General features: G+C 38.8%; 1 protein-coding gene across 1 annotated transcript in view; it reads right to left on the bottom strand.

Moving 5' to 3' along the window:
* lrpprc (leucine-rich pentatricopeptide repeat containing) overlaps positions 1 to 14,787 on the bottom strand; it is a 143,150-nt gene that overhangs the window by 117,307 nt on the left and 11,056 nt on the right. The window contains exons 2-5 of the mRNA XM_043695628.1: positions 13,667 to 13,878; positions 4,580 to 4,702; positions 1,445 to 1,566; positions 968 to 1,026 (exon numbers count right to left, since the gene is read on the bottom strand). Of these exons, the coding sequence (XP_043551563.1) occupies positions 968 to 1,026; positions 1,445 to 1,566; positions 4,580 to 4,702; positions 13,667 to 13,878 (516 nt within the window). The remainder of the gene's footprint in view (positions 1 to 967; positions 1,027 to 1,444; positions 1,567 to 4,579; positions 4,703 to 13,666; positions 13,879 to 14,787) is intronic.

Consider the following 14,787-nt stretch of genomic DNA (forward strand, 5'->3'; position numbering starts at 1 on the left):
AGAAAATTCCCTCTCAAATCATCACCCTCTGCTTCTTGCCACTCAGCCAATTGTGGATCCAATTTTGCCAAATTTCCTTGGAAGCAATGGGCTTTTACCTTTGCTATCAGTCTTACACAAAAGATTTTATCGAAAGTAAGACTTCAACATTTGCTGACAAGTCGATTATGTGGCACTTTACCAAAATGCCTTTTGTAAATCCATGCCCACAACATCAACCACATTACTCTTCTCAACTATTTTTTGTTAGCTTAAAGAACACAATCCAACTCATTTAGCATAAATAACCTTAAACAAATTAATTCTAGCTTTCTTTAATGAATCTGCACTTGTCCAAATGCATGGATTACAAAATAGTCCAGAGAAATTCTAAGAGGCATTACAATACATTGTTGATAATGCATTTGAAAAAGGTGTAGTGTCAGAGGACTAACAGAAAGCTAATGCAATGTTTATTTCAGGAAGGACAGTACAACATGCCCAGACCAATCTGCTTAACATTCGAGGTAGGAAAAGTAATGGAATCCTTACTAACAGAAAGAACAGAACAACATAGAGTCATAGAGATGTACAGCATGGAAACAGACCCTTCAGTCCAACCCGTCAATGCCGACCAGATATCCCAACCCAATCTAGTCCAACCTGCCAGCACCCGGCTCATATCCCTCCAAATCTATCTACAGAAGAAAAATGCAACAAATGAATAGTTAGCAAGGGGAAATCTTGGTTGACCAAACCAATTGCCTTTTTGTGAAATGATGGTCATGCAATAGATGTGATTTATGTGGATTTTTAAAAAGGCTTTTGAAAAGATGCCTCACAATAGATAAATAATTCACTCATTTGGAGAACCAGTGAAGACAGGTTCAGCTGCATGGCCTCCTTCTGTGCTGTAGCCATTCTCTGATAACGTGCATTCTGTAGTCACACTAATTACAGGACATGAATAATCTTTTAGAAACAATACCTTGCACCCTCAATATCTCCTTCATTACAATACGCTGTTATTAGTCTCTGGAAAGTAACCTGGATGTTGAGAGGAAAAAAAGGACATTCAAGGATTTGCTTCATATACTTTATATAATAAAAATACTTCAGTTTATCTTCAACTTCTAGACAAATATTAAACAACTTGAAAATTTATATGCAATTCCAGCTGCAAAATCAAGTCAAAATATCAAAAAAAATGCATAAAATAGATTTGGTCTAATGCCAAACTATATAACGATCCAAAAAACTACAAAATAACAGGTTTGGCATCATTTTAACCTGCGAAAGTTGACAGCGAGGACTCTCCAAACCCCTTTCAAACCGAAAACAGCAGTACGTGATAAAATACGATATTAAACTGCACATTTCAACACACAATTTTCAGCAATATGCTAAAGGTAAATAGAGAGACAATGAACTTTGAAACTCGGTGGTAAACAGGTAAATAACTTACTCGATTGGGTTGCACATTTGCAGATTCCATTTTTGCCAAAAAATCAGTTGGTGAAAACTTATGCTCATTCTGAAGGTAGACTTTCAACAACGCATTATAATGGCTCACATCATATGCAGCACCTGGATATCATAGATAATTGATCAGTAGAAGATCAGCACATTTGAACTCTTAGCTGCTGGACATTATTCGATTGGCATAACTTGGATAGTAAAACCACTAATTCTGGATTAAATTTAGCCCAAATGATATGAAAATCGTCAATCAGCTAGGAAGGTCACATACTTATGCTATCAATTGAGTGGGCATGCATACATACATACTATAAAACTGTTTTTAATTCAGTTCCAACTGGCAATCTTACTAATAAGGATACAGGCTTGTTTCGATGAGAAGTGGAAAAACATCAAAGGTATGTGCCTCTGATCCAAGTGCAGAGGATGTTTTACAATGGATGTAGCCGTCTGCACTAAGTGGCATGCTTATAAGTAAAAGAACTTCACTCTCCAATTAACTGAGCTCATTGCTTCTCATAGCTCCAAGCAATAACAGTCCACTGATGCTTTAAACTGAGTTTGTTAAGTCCTATGAAATGGGACCATAGATCATTTGTACAATATAACTGTTAGATCTAATTCTGAACATTAAAACAGTTAAAATTTACTTAAAATAAAAGCATAAAATGCTGAAAATGCCCAGCAGGCTAAGTAGCACCTGTTTAGAGAGAAAAAGGTTGCAGACTTGAAACATCAACTCTGTTTGTCTCTCAACACAGATGTTGCATAGACAGAACATTTTCAGCATTTCGTTTTCATTTCAGAATTCCGGAGCCAATCGTACTGTTTTTCGGTTAACAATTGCATTTATTATTGTTTCCATTTGTCCTGTAAGTCTTCAGGTTCCACAGACTGCAAAAGCTGTCATGAAATTTGAAGTGAAAGGTTAACATGCATCATAGTGCAGGAATCTCAAAATTGTCTATTGCAACAGTTGAGGGTGCTTATCTGGCTGTTGCACTTGCGTCCTAATGAAGTATTAGAAACACTTCCATGAGATTTTTTAAAAATCTTTTCTTAAAAAAACTACCCTTAGATTAGCTGGCTTTGAGTTCATTGTGTCAATGAAAGCAAAGGGTTAAGCAGCTATAGAAATTGTAAAATAAACGTGATCGTAACATGTGACAGCATTTTATCAACAGAGTTTGAGACTAAACATCTTGTTGGTTCAGAAGCTTAATAAATCATAAAGCAAGTCAACAAATTACATGATTTATTCAATTCAAATTGGTGAAACGACCTGGATGGTTACAAAGTTTGCTTCTATGCCTTACAAAGTATAGATGAATTATATAATCTATCTGCCACCTAGATTTTTCAAATTTACTTCGAAGTGTTTATGAATATAGTAACTTGCCTAGAGCTACTGCCATTTTCGATATCGTCACAGAAAGAAAATGGAAGCAATCTTTTAGCTTACTTGCGCATACACCGTAAAACAGGATAAATTCACAGCATCAATATTTCACATTTGTGAGATAATGAACAGACTTGTGACAATTGAAAATAGAGCATGTCACAACGATGTTTGGCTGTTACAAAGCAGAATAAATCTGCAAGACTGTGATTTTCACTGGCCAAACACTAAGAAAATTCACAAAAGAGATGTATTGTGTCTAAAATGTAAAAAATTGGATTTTTTATGAAAAGCAATGGTGAAGCTGACAGCACTCTTATTTCCTATTGGCTAAATAGGATAGCAACTTCTGACAGCTGCACATATGCAGTACGACATGGAAATCTGGATGTTGCTGACCAATTCCTGACTATTCTTAAAAAAAAAGCACTATACCAGTACCTCAGAGATTCGGTACTGAAATCCAATTCACAACCACAAGAACATTTAATATCATAATGTACCTGAATTTTGGGGGTAACAGTGGAATAATGGTAATGCCGTTAGACCAGTAAAACATAAGCTCAGGCTAATGCGCTAGAAACACAGATTCATATTCCCCACGGCTGTTGGTGGAATTTGAATTTAATTACTAAATCTGCAATTAAAAGGTAGTCTAAGTAATGCTAACCATGAAACGATCTGATGTGATAAAAACCCAACAGCTCACAAACGTTCCTTAGGGAAGGAAATCTGCCATTGTTATCTGTCTGGTCTACAGAAACGAGATTCATTGTAGTGGAGGATTCTCAACTGCTTCCTGAAATAGCCAAACAGTGGTCACTCAGTTCAAAGACAAGCAGGCAAGGGTCAAAAATTCTGCCCTTCCTGACAATGTTCATATCCTAACAAAGAATAAGTAAAAACACACTATCAAACCACCTTACTGGCACTGAAAGTTTAATTTGATCTACATGGAGACTCCATCTTTCAGAATATTTTATACGGAAAAAATTCTTTCCATCCCATATTACACTCACAATCCAACCTTTCTTCACCTCTCTATTTTATTTCCTACAGTTTAGATTTTCCAATCCGATTGCCTGAAGAGCCAAAATGTTGATTTCCTGAGTCCCACATACCAGAGCTACCAAAGTTTAATATCTATTTTCCTAAGTTGCAGGTCAAAAACTGACAAAAAAAATCCATCTAGTTCGAACAAATGGTAAAGCCAGTTCATTCACTGTTGACTGCAAAATTTGGGCTGATGTTGAATTCTTAAATCAAAAAATTAAAAAGGGAATTTTTTTTGTTTAGTAATGCCATGTATACAATGAACCTCAACATTTTTGTGCAATAAGGAAGCTGTAAATAGGAATTTACAAGTAAAATTAAACATTGCTCTGTATTATATTTCTCTATATGGCTTCTACATCTTTTCTCTCAATTAAAGATCAAATGCATAATAAATATGTTAACTGAAGCTTTCCATTTAACAATTATCTGAATAAAATGTTGTACAACACGGTCTCAAAAATTAGTGGAGCCTGTTATAGTCAACTACCTCCTGTAAATTATGTAGTTTCAGACTATCTTTATTTGTAGGCTGTGTCGGCCATATACAAGCATTCAAACATTTCTCATCGACCATAAGCATCTGAAAAAACGTCAGCTATTTATGTTATCCATCAGTGCCTTCAGCCTCATTTTTGGAGAGAAAATAAACTCTCCCCATAACCATACCTAGTTCTTGCAGTTTGTCCCAGATTCTGTGAGCCAAATCCGTTCTTTCTGAGAGTTGCATCTCCGGAAGCAGAGAACCACAGCTACGGAGCAGAAGCAAGGCTTGATTGCCACTAGGAAAGCCTGGTTTAGAACAAAAATAAAACAGCTTAGTAACTTAATACTGATAGAATTCGCTCTATTTGCACTAATGCTGGGAAATGGGAAAACCTTGAAAATGCATTCAATTCTGATTGCAGACATGAAACTTCAAACCGCAAAATTGATCCCAAATTAACCTACCTGTAACGAAACTGTGAAAAAAACGCACACATTTTTCAGCCACAAAGAAAGATGACCAAGAAAGGAAGTTAGTTTCATGTAAAGATTCTATACCATAACAGGGGAAAAAGTGGATGAATTAAAAAGTTTACAACTTTTGTCAGTTTCTTACGAAATGGCAACTAATAAATATGAAAAACTCCTAGAAAGCTCCAAAATGTTCAAAACACCGAAATGTTGAGATGGTAGGAATCACTGAACAGTTGAGCTAAAGCTGTCAAAACTGCCCAGACTTCTCAATCTTACAAACAAACTAATCTTGAATTGCAATGTAATTATGGTCTTATCCAGGGTAGCATGGTGCATGATGGCACCAGCGACTCAGGTTCAATTCCAGCCTTGCTTGACTATCTGTGTGGAATTTGTACATTTTCTCCATGTCAGCGTGGGTTTTTTCCAGGTCCTCTGGTTTTTTCCCCACAGTCCAAAGACATGCTGTTTCGGTGTATTGGCCATGCTAAATTACCCTGTGGTAAAGGCACTGGATACTGCAAAACCTATGGGGCCAGAAGCTGAACTGGATTGCCCATACAAACACTGGCTAAACAAGCAGATCAGAGGCTAGAAATCCTGCAGCAAATGACTCATCTCCTGACTCCTCAAAACATTCCCGCCATCGACAAGGTAAAAGTCAGGAGCGTGTTGAAATGCTATCCACTTGCCTGGAGAGTAGAGTATCATTCCAACAACACAAGAACTCAAGAAGTTTGACACTATCTCTGACAAAGCACTCCATTTGATTTGCACATCTACTAACATTCATTTCCTATTACGCCACCACCAAGGCACAGCAACAGCAGTATGTACCATTTACAAGAATTTCCAGCAGAAATTCACACACTTGAGCCATCACCTGCCAAACCCGTGACCACTACTATCTCGAAGGACAGGGGCAGCGGATACAGAGGAACACCACCTCCTACAAGTTCCCTTACGAGCCATTCACAATCCAGGCTTGGAAATATATTTTGTTCCTTCACTATTACTGAATCAAAATCCTGCAATTCCCTTTCTCAAGGACAATTAGAGATCAGCAATAAGAGCTGGCCGAGCTGGCAAAGCACACATCCTCTGAATGACTTTTTATAAAATCTGGCTCTCCAGCAATGACAGAGAACTCTCATTTATTACCACTGAACATGGGTCTGATTGCCTTTACGAAAATGTGTACAACTAAACTCTTGCCATAATTTTTCACTTTCCTGCAGCAAATGAACCATGACATTGGAGGGGTTCAGGAAGACATTTGGCCACCCATTTATCCTGCAAAGACACAGGAAAAACATCAACTACCAGAAGGAGACCTTCTAATCTGAACATGAAGGCTAGTGCTCTCAACTTAACTTTGATTCAATGCTTTAAAATTGAAAAATGTTCATAACTAATTTTGTATCTGACTTATCTGTATTTCCCTTACCTGTTCCTTCTCAGATCTCAAATGTTCATTGTTCTTCCTCTTTCTAGAATCCCAGTGTTAAATTCAATAGTCACTGAATCATCTCCCTAGTCAATTACAATATCAGAATTTTCAAACAAACAGTCACTTTTTTTTTTAAACTTTCCTCAGTTTTAACTTCCTGTAGAAGTTTCAAATTCAAATTTGGGATCAATTGTTTATCAGCTCCTGACTAGGTTATCTTTGCTTCATATTCTTTGTAACCAAAAAATCTTAAGCTGAGGTATTGACTTTCAAAGGAAAGCAGTCTCATCACACTGAGCAATTCCTAAGACCTATCTAGTTTGCCTTCCACCATCTTGGTGAATACATAGAGTCAAAGAGTTGCACAGCATGGAAACAGACCCTTCGGTCCAACTCATCCACACCGACCAGATATCCAAAATTAATTCAGTCCCACTTGCCAGCATTTGGCCCATATCCCTTCAAACCTTTGAATAGGAAACCATCCAGATGCCCTATAAATGTTGTAATTGAACCAGTTTCTACCACTTCCTCTCACAGCTCATTTCATATACCTAGCACCCTTTGCGTGAAAATGTTGCCCTTTCGACTCCTTTTAAATCTTTCCATCCTCACCTTCAACCTATGCCCTCTAGTTCTGGATTTCCCCACTCAAAGGAAAAGACCATGGCTATTCACTGTATCCTTGCTCATGATTTTATACACTTCTAATGCCAGCCCTCGGCCTATTCAGCTTCTCCCTATAGCACAAATCCTCCAACCTAGGCAACATCTTTTCTAAACCCTTTCAAGTTTCACAACATCTTTCCTGTAGCAGGGAGACCAGAATTGAATGCAGTATTCCAAAAGTGGCCTAATCAATGTCCTATACAGTCACAGCATGACATCCCAACTCTTATACTCAATGCACTGACCAAAATTCAAGCATACCAAACCTTTATTATCCTGTCTACCTTTGACTCCACTTTCAAGGAACAATGAGCCTGCACCCCAAGGTCTTTGTTCAACATCACTCCCAGGACCTTACCGTTTAGTGTATAAGTTCTGTCCTGATTTGCCTTACCAAAATACATCTCACTTATCTAAATTAAACTCCATCTGCCACTCCTCAGTCCATCTGCCCATCTCAAAAGTCCCAGGTACGCGGAGATAACCTTCACTGTCCACTCCACCACTAATTTTGGTGTCACCTGCAAACTTAGTAACCATTCCTCCTATACTCCCATGCAAATAATTTGTATAAATGACATAAAGCATTGGATGCAGCACCAATCCTTGCGCCATATCACTGGTCATAGGCCTCCATACCCCTTCTAGTTGGCCTTCCACCATCATGGTGAATACACTATTCCATCACAATGGATTTAGTGACTAAACATAATCATTGACTCCATCAATCTTCAACAGATGTCAAAGAAAAGACAAATACTGTTCTGATGTTCAAAATCCTGCACCCTCGGGACAGATCATGGCGTATGTCAGATTTGCCCATAATTTGGATTATCCACTGGATCAGATGAGTGTCGACAGATGATAAAGATCAGCATTTTACTTTCAGGTTTCTGAATTAGCCTGAGGCTGTTCATCTTTTGTTTCAGTTGTTAGCAATCCCTCTTGGATACCTGTATAAAATCAACAAAATAGTCTCTCTGTGTTTAATTTTCAGGCTTCAGATTGAGAGCAGTAAAAATACTGTTCGGTTGTTACAATCATTCTAAGGATAAAATTTACACAAGCAAACATTTGGTTTATATTGTATTTTTAAAAAATCAATTTTCTCTCCATTCATTTCAGTCTTAGGGCTGAAAGAAATATATCTGGTTTGTAGGCAAATCTGATTTTTAACCAGCCACGATTGGGGTGCTGAACTTGCAGTACAACATGAACTGACTTTCAAAGTGAGAGGGCTGCCATTGATTCATAGTCTCACAATCAGGAACACCAAGCAAGACAAAGCAATAATTAAACCAAAAAGCATCATTTTACTCATACCATAAATAAGTTGTCAACCATGATCTCTTATCTGGAAGCACTTAAGCAAAGTATGAAGGAACAAGGCAATAAAGGTTCAATGCCCAATTAGCTGCTCCCAGATTCAGCCTCCTCAAAGAAAGGTCACTCTTTGCTGGAGTAAGCAGAGTCTAAGGAGGAAAAACAACGCAGAATGGCATGGCTGAAAATTCTCTTACTTCTTTGTAAAAGAAGAGAGAACACCAGCAGAGTCTAGAAACTGGACACCCACCGTCTCTCTGTTCCCAAATGGAACTGTCTCTAAAGGTCAAACAGAAAAATAAACTAAGGGTCCACTAGGCAAAACTCTAGTCACGGGTAAACCTAATTTCCGGGACCCAACTCTGAGGAATATGATGATTGAGCAAGACGATGGCGTGAAGGTGTAAGATCAGCAATTGACAGTTTCAATGACACAGCAGACTCAAAAGATCCAAATGACCAACTCACTTCTATTCCTTGCAGTCTTCTCATGCTCTATTAATTCAACTGCCTCCGCCACAGAATTTAATTGTCCCATGCTATTCACTCTTGAATGTGGCAGGTCTACAGCGCCTTGATCTGATCTACTGGTTGCGCAATTGCTTATATCTATCACTTGCTGCTTATGTTGCTTGGTATGCAGATAGCCTTAAGCGGTAGTTTCATCAGGATGACCCCTCATTTTTAGGTATGTTTGTACTGCTCCTGGAACATCCTCCTGCATTGTTCAGTGAACCAGGGTTGACCTCTTGGTTTAATTGGAATAGGAGAGTGGCAGATTGGTACTAGATAAATTCAAGTTGCTTTTTTTCCTCATAATTTATCTGAAGCCTCAAGATTAAATCATATACTTGGCTCATGAGTCTCATTTTTCCAAAAGCTGTAATACGACCATAGAATCACAGAATCCCTCCAGTGAAGATTGAGACCATTTGGCCCATCGAGTCTTCACTCAATCTCCAAAGAGAATTCCATCTAGACCCACACTTGCACACCCTATTCCAGTAGCCCATACGTCCCTGGGTACTACATTCGACTTGATAGAGTCTCTTCTGACGAAGTGGGAATGACCCAACTCTAAGCCAGAAGGCCAGGATGCAAGCCTCACTTGTTCCAGAGGTATATATAACATAGCTGAACAGGTTGATAAAATATATCAACATTTGAATTATGCCAAAATTTTACTTATCAGAAAAATTAAAGTTGGAGCCTTTAAAATCAGTAATTACTCCATCACGATCAGCACAGAAAAGGACTTTGACACGCTGTCTGACTGTTATTCATAGCATTAACCATTCTAAGATGCTATCACAAATGTGTTCATTCATCCTGCTTTGCAAGCTTATATTGCCATTGACTATCACATGAAAACCAATATCTTCGCAATTTAAAGAAACATCAGACAACAGTTTGCACTTTAAAAAATGTTCTGTGTGTGCTTTCAGTATTTTTACTGCAGGTTAAAAAATATATTTTAAGTCTTCGTACTCCACTCATAAATATGGTGTCAACCTTGGTTCAATGATCAAACTCTCAGAGGCAGTGCGTTCAAGACCCACCCAAGAGATTGCAACATAATCTAGAGAGATGAGTGAGTGCAGAATGAGGGGCTGCTGCACTGTCAGGTAAGACATTAAAATGAGGCCCCATTTACATCTCATGTAGATGTCAAAGTAACACTTTTCCAAAGGGTAGCTATCTTCGATGTTCTGGGCAGGATTATACTTCATAAAATATTACTCAAAGAACAGATTATCTGGTTGTCACATCACAGTTGTTTGAAGAACCAGGCTATGTGTAAATTAGTTGTTAGCATTTTGCATGGCAAAAGCAATTACACTTCAAAATATATTCAACATACAACCTTCTCAAGGGCAACTAGAGATGGGCCACATCCACAAATGGATAAAATTGGTTTGAAGCACCTTCGGACGTCCTGAGGTCACGAAAGATGCTATTTAAATCCAAGACCCTCTTTCTTTAAAATCAAAAGTCCTTTTTCTTCCTATCACTCAACCTCCAATGAATTGAAATAAACAAAAGAGATATTTCAATCCTCATTCTTAGAGTTTTCCACTAACTTGGAATCTTGATAGAATTTGACAGTGGTCAGAGACCGCTACTTAGAGTGTGAGATTGAAGAGTTAGCTTGCTCTGCTGACCTGCAGGAAATTGAACATCCCGAGGCTAGGGTGGATGCCTCTGACTTACAGATAGATTGTAAGAAATTACATTCTCACCTCCTATTATTCAGAATCATTTACATGGCTATTTCCTTGCCATTCAAAAGCCTATTTACATTTCCGTCCTTATTCAGAAATCAATAACAACATTACAGTTGCAATTTGACTACTCCCTGTAGTTAAAAAAAAATACAATTCACACCAGATCTGGCCATTAAGGGATGATTTGCATTACATTGTTTCTGGAGACGATGTGGTCACTGCATTGGGCCTTGAGTAGCATGTGACTGGAGATTGTCTTGTGGGCATTACTAACTATGATATGAAGATATTGTATAAAGGAAGGACCGCTGCCTTTGTTCAGGGAGAGCTTCCCTGGTCACACCTCGCAAGCATCGCGAAGAGTGTTCAGGGTTTCTCCAAAACATATATTGTACTGTGCTTAATAAAATTTTGGTTGTTCAGAGAGGTTGGCGTGTTGCAGTTGCATTGAGTGTGTAAGCATCTCAGGAAAAAGAAATACCAAGAAATTACCCCAAAGTTGTCTTCCTAAACAAGTAACCAACATTTCCCTGCTCTTTAAAATGTTTTTTTTTAAATATTCTTCACAATTTCAATTTTTTTTATGGCATTCAAGAAAACCAGACTTAATTAGATTACTGCCCTAGAACTTAATGATAGCCATGACCTGTCCACAAGAAGCAGGACAAATCCATTCAAACCGACTATGCACTGCCCTAATCAATCGTTAGCCAAGTGATGCTATCAAGTGTCACTTTCCTAGCAATGACCTACTCACTGCTACTCAGTTTGGGTTCTGTCAGTCACTTGGGTCCAGTCCTCATTAGAGTATCTCTCCAAACAGGGACAAATACGTTAAATTCCAGACATGGGATGGGAATGACTGCTCGAATGGGGAATTGAAAACGAGAGGGCATAGGTTTAAGGTGAGAGGTGAAAAATGTAAAACGGACCTGAAACGCAACCTTTTCACCCAGAGGGTGGTGCGCATGTGGAAGGAACTGCCAGTGGAAGTAGTAGAGGCAGGTACAATTACAGCATTTAAGACATTTGGACAAGTGCATGAATTACAAAGGTTTAGAGGGATATGGGCCAAATGCAGGCAAATGGCACTAGATTAATTTGGGAAATCTGGTCAGCATGGACATGTCAGACTGAAGGGTCTGTTTCCACACTGTATGACTATAACTGGAGATGGTAATTAAAGAGCCTTGGCAAAACTGAAGTTGATGAGAATTAAAGGGAAAATTCTTCACTGGTTGGAATCAGTCCTTGCACAAAGCAGGTTTAGGAAGTTGAGGATCAATCGTCTCAGTCATGGGTATTGATGCAAACATTCTGCAGTGTAAATATTTTCAAATCAACCTTTTAAGCGACGTTAATACACATCTATGGTGGGTCTTGAATCCAATCCTCCTGGCTCAAAAGATGGTACATGACAACTGCACCATCACAGTCCTAAGTTCTCCAGGGTAGATATTTATTCATCAACCTGTTCAGAGGTGGTTTTACACACCCCTGGAACAGTTGCAACTTGAACCCAGTCCTCATGGCTCAGAGATAGGGATGCACACTATTATCCTTAAACCAACCACCTTCAGCTGCTGCACTAAAGATACTCCACATTTGATCAAACATTTTAATGTTTGCTGATGATTACAAATGCTACTGAGCGTTATTTAACTTCATGCAGCAAGGCCTGGATAACAAACAGCTTGAGCAGATAAATGACATGACTCATGAATGTCTGACAATAATCACCTTCAACAATAGAAAATGTAACCTTTTTTTGATAGAAAATGACAGAATAACCAGAAATCATTCAAATAAATATAACAGCTACATTAACAGGTTAAAGGCTGGGTAAGCTGCAGCAAGTAATTCAGCTCACTCCCAAAGGCTATCCAACATCTACAATACACAAGTCAGAGGTGTGGTGGAATGCTCTCCTCTTGCCTACATGATTGAGTTCAACATCACACAAGACAAAGCAGCCAGAGTGATTAGCCCTCCATTCACCACTTTAAACATTCACCCTCCATCACCAGTGCATGGCAGTATTGTGTATCCCCCTTAGAAGGTGCACTGCAACAATTCATCAATGCTCCTGTGATCGTACCTACCAAACCCACAACTGTTGCCACATTAAAAGGATGCGACTGCACTAGCGAGAATGCAGAGGTCTACCATGATGTTGTCTGAAGTGGAACATTTCAACTATGAAGAGGGAGTAGTTAGGTCAGTATTGTTTTTTTTTTGCTTACAGCAGAGAAGACTGAGGGGAGATACAGGCATAAAATTTAAATAGTATTTAAATGATAATTGGAAATGCCATATCATACAAGGCTATAGGTCAAATGGTGGAAAATGGGACATATAAGCAGATGCCCGAAGACAGATGTGGGCACAGTGAGCCAACGGGCCTCTTTTTGACCTGTTAAACTCTACTACCTGAAAGGAGAAACAACATTTATGTGGGAATACCAATGTCAGTATAAGTTTCTTTCCAAGCCATGAACTACCCCAACTTGGAACTTTACCATTGATCCTCCACTATTACTGGTCAGAATCCTAGAATTCCTTACCTATCAGCAGCTTGTTGATGTACCTGGACCACTTGGATTGCAGCAAATTAAAATACAACACATCACCACCTTCTCAAGGAAGGCTAGAGGAGAGCAATAGATTCAGGACTTACCAGAAATGCTTATATCCCATGAACATAATTTATTGGAATCACACTCAGTTTTCAACTGAATTAACCAAAAGTCCCAGTCACTTAGTCACTAGAAGGCGGCATTCAATTCAAACGATTGTATTTAGGTCAATGCATTTAATCAGCTTTTGAAACTACTCATAGCCCACATGGGACTCATCCAAGTATGTAAATTACAGCTCAATATCAAGACAAAAATAACAGAATTAGCAGAGAAAACTATGTATTAAACAGCAATTGGGGATTATCATGTAAGCCTTAAAATATTCAGAGGGGAAAAGCAAAATATTTTATACATTTTTTTCAAAATTATCTCAAAGTTCATATTTCAATAATGACAAACAGGTAATAAAGCGTTGTGTAAATATAATACAAATTTTGATCAATTAGAAACCAATTTTTAAAAAGTGCTCCAAATATAACAAATGACAAACCTGTTCGACAAACGTCATGAAAAATCTTCAACAACAAGGTTTTTGTGATGCGACCTGTTCTCCGTACAGATGAGTCCAACTTGTTCAAGGCCCAGTCAAACTGCATGGATTGTTTAGCTCGAACTGCTGTGATCCCCTCATCTTTAGGAGGTGCCTTCTGCTCTGTGGCTACAGCACACAAGTGCACATTGCTGTTCAGATATCTGCAAAAACTAAAAATAATAAATTGATTGAAACAGTTGCACACTCTTACACAAGTCACCTTTAATATTGACAAACATGTTCTTGTTACAGAGATTCTCTTAACTCACTGATAAACTGGAACAGTAAATTGAGGGCACACAAGCAACAATGGAGATGAACAATCAAGCAACAAATATGAACTTGTGTTAGCTGGCTTAAGTTGAGCAATTAAAAATCATACAATCATTACTCCAAAGAATGATGGCAATTCCTGTTGCACCGAGAGATTCACATTTGATCCCTCACTAGAAACAAGTGAGCTAATGTCAGATTAACAATGGACACCTGGGGGGATCCAAGATGGCGGCGACCCAGTAAGATTGAGTCTATAGTGCTCCTCCCAAGACTTGAGCACAGTGGGTCACCTACCCCCTACCAAGCTCACCAAATCATTTATAAATCATTTTTAATAGTTTAGTAACTCAATTAGTTGTGTAACATTACATTTAAGCAACTTTATCCTAAGTTAAAATGACTAAAGGGAAGGGAGCCCGCAGCTCTCAGCAAGCAGGAACCCCTCCCCCACACTCTCCAGCTGCAGCAGAGGCGTCCACAGCCGCCCCGGGGGACTTACCTACAGTAGCAAGCCTTGCAGAAATGATTTCCAAGCTTGACTCGAAGATCGATGCCTTTATCGTCGAATCCAGAAATCGTTGGGAGTCGCTCTCGGCCGCGCTGCAGAAGCACGACCGTGAAATTGAAGAAATTCAACGCCGAGTCGGAGAGGCGGAGCTAAAGGCCGCGACCTCAGAGACAACCGCTCAATCGGCCGTGGATCAAGTCCGGACTCTCGAGCAGCGAGTCCAGACCTTGGAAAATCATATTGACGACCTCGATAATCAAGGTCGCCGAAAAAATATTCATTTGCTGGGCCTTCC

This window comes from Chiloscyllium plagiosum, chromosome 9 (assembly GCF_004010195.1).
Source record: "Chiloscyllium plagiosum isolate BGI_BamShark_2017 chromosome 9, ASM401019v2, whole genome shotgun sequence".
NCBI lineage: Eukaryota > Metazoa > Chordata > Chondrichthyes > Orectolobiformes > Hemiscylliidae > Chiloscyllium > Chiloscyllium plagiosum.